The sequence below is a fragment of the Mytilus galloprovincialis genome, chromosome 13, assembly GCF_965363235.1.
Source record: "Mytilus galloprovincialis chromosome 13, xbMytGall1.hap1.1, whole genome shotgun sequence".
NCBI classification, from domain to species: Eukaryota; Metazoa; Mollusca; class Bivalvia; order Mytilida; family Mytilidae; genus Mytilus; species Mytilus galloprovincialis.
Genome location: NC_134850.1, coordinates 53,008,447 through 53,010,746, shown reverse-complemented (window position 1 = coordinate 53,010,746; position 2,300 = coordinate 53,008,447). Strand labels below are relative to the sequence as shown.

Here is a 2,300-nt window from a genome sequence, read left to right as displayed (position 1 = left end):
TAGTTGGGAAACTGATTGGACAAAATGGTGTTTATATCAGGAAGTCTAATAATACATTCTACCCGGCTGAAGGACAAGCTTTTGCAGAATATACCAAAATGCATTCATGTTTAGCGATTGAACGATCACTCCTAACAAAGTTGTTTGTATTGAAGAAATTGAAATGTATCGATCGATTTCATTGGCCAATAAGATAAACACAACAATCATAGTATTGTTTAATTTCATCAATGAACTCACGTGACTACAAAAGAATTTACTACAACTACTCACTGTTGCAATGAAACAAAAAAAAATATCTAAACATTAAAATATCCGGTATGTCTATAAAATCCTTGAATATCAGACTGATTTATTTCCTGAATGGCTTTTATCACGGCTAATTTAAGGTTTTTGCTGACAAGTTCCTTAAATCTTTCTTGTTTTATAACAGTTTTAATTTTTGAAAAACATATTTCGATGGGATTCAGATCCGGTGAGTATACCGGAAGAAACCCATAATCAATGCCTTGCATATTAAAGAAAGTATTAAGGATTCTCTCAGATTGATTGTGGTGGATGGCGCAATTATCAACAATTATCAAATCTCCCGGTAAAAAGGTCGGTCGGTCATAACAGTCCTGTGACAAACTTGCCTCGTGCCAAAAATTAAGATAACGCTCTGAATTTGAAGGACCGTCAACAAAATTAAAATACAAAACGCAGTCAAGACCAATCAAACAGTTTAAAGTTAAATTTGCACCTTCAATAAATCTTCCTATTTCAATACACTGTTCCCCCTTTTTCGAATGCCCATAATTTCTGTTTGTAGTGACTAATTTGAATCCGCTCTCGTCCATGAACTTGATTTGATGTGGCCTTTTAGTTTGGCAAAAGTCTAAATACGCTTGGGTATATCTCATATTTCTCGGTGTAAATCTATCCCCGGACGGACGATGTAATCGTTTGAATGTAAAATCAAGATCTCTGGCCATTGTGCGATAAATAGTTGACACATCTACATTAGCACTCGCAGGCGAATAACGAAGTAACTTATCCTTCAGTTCCCTGGCTGTAATTGAAGGATTTTCTTTCTTAATAAATTCAATTAATCTGACGTCTGGTTCATTTAATTTTCGTCTTCCAAGCATTGTTTTTTCTTTCTTTTTCTGTGATATTGAACCTTCTGAGACATATCTCTTCCAAAAATTTGTTACAGATTGTCTGTTGATCTTAAATTTGTCGGCGATTTTTGTGTACACTCCTCTTGGTACTTCACCAGTTTTCAAATTTGCACCAGCTTCTATTATTTCCTGTACTATTAAACTTCTCATGTCTCGCCCGGTAGCCTTTCCTGCTAAGTATTCCCGGCCGTAACTATTTTTCTTTGTTGCCATTTTTATTATAATGTAAGGTTCCGCCAATCTATTCAGAAATGCGCCAACTATTAAGTGAGCGCGAAATAGCTTATTTATGGATGTATGCGATTGGCTTAGTTAAATAATATGGGCGGGTTAATACACGGATAACTGTTTTCTATTCTTATTTTCGCAAAAAAAAAAAAAAAAAAAAATGACTGATCTTATGGGGTTAAAAAAAAATAAATAATAAATGGATTTAATTATGTTTCTGTTAACAGAAAGGAAAATAACTATTTTCCAAAGAACTTTTGGTTGCATATGTGTTTATAATATACATTTTTCGGACTATGCAACTCACGGTGTAGTACGTTGACGGTTGCTATTCGAAAAAAAACGCGTCCGCTGTTGCTATCCGAAACTTTTACGGTTGCTATCCGAAATAAAATGGCAATTTAGGATGGAGCAGCCCAAAGAAACGTCAACAGGCGCAGGTAATTTGTGTATATATATAATAAAACTGGTCTTACGGAATACTATAGATATTATCAACGAATACTGTCTACCCCTAACAAGGAAAATAGGTCTCGTCTTTGAAAGCGAGATGAATAAATTAGATCACACATGCCAAATACCCGTTATCGTTTGCACTGATCAAACTGAACTGAAATCGTTAGACAAATATGTCTTATATTCCGTGAAGACGATATCATACAAGATCAAAGTTTTTTTAATACATAATATTGATGAAATTCAAACACTTACCATGTTTACTCGTGGGTTTTTTCGGATAGCAACCGTAAAAGTTTCGGATAGCAACAGCGGACGCGTTTTTTTTCGAATAGCAACCGTCAACGTACTACACCGTGCAACTGCTTTAAAAAAAAATTAAAGAATTGTATAACTAAATTTAAATGAAATGGTGTCTCTGTAATCTGTTATTTTCGGGGGGAAAAGGGGGGG

The 2,300-nt window shown here is 34.7% G+C and overlaps 1 protein-coding gene across 1 annotated transcript; it reads right to left on the bottom strand.

The window, feature by feature from the left end:
- Nucleotides 1–245: 245 nt before the first annotated feature.
- On the bottom strand, nt 246–1,502 carry LOC143056700 (uncharacterized). The gene has a single exon (XM_076229848.1). It carries the CDS (start codon nt 1,374–1,376, stop codon nt 300–302), a length of 1,077 nt encoding a protein of 358 aa, XP_076085963.1. The 5' UTR covers nt 1,377–1,502; the 3' UTR covers nt 246–299.
- Between the last annotated feature and the right edge of the window lie 798 nt (nt 1,503–2,300).

What these genes read in the sequence shown, in the direction of transcription:
- LOC143056700 (XM_076229848.1), bottom strand. Translation starts at nt 1,376, where the DNA reads ATGGCAACAAAGAAAAATAGTTACGGCCGGGAATACTTAGCAGGAAAG.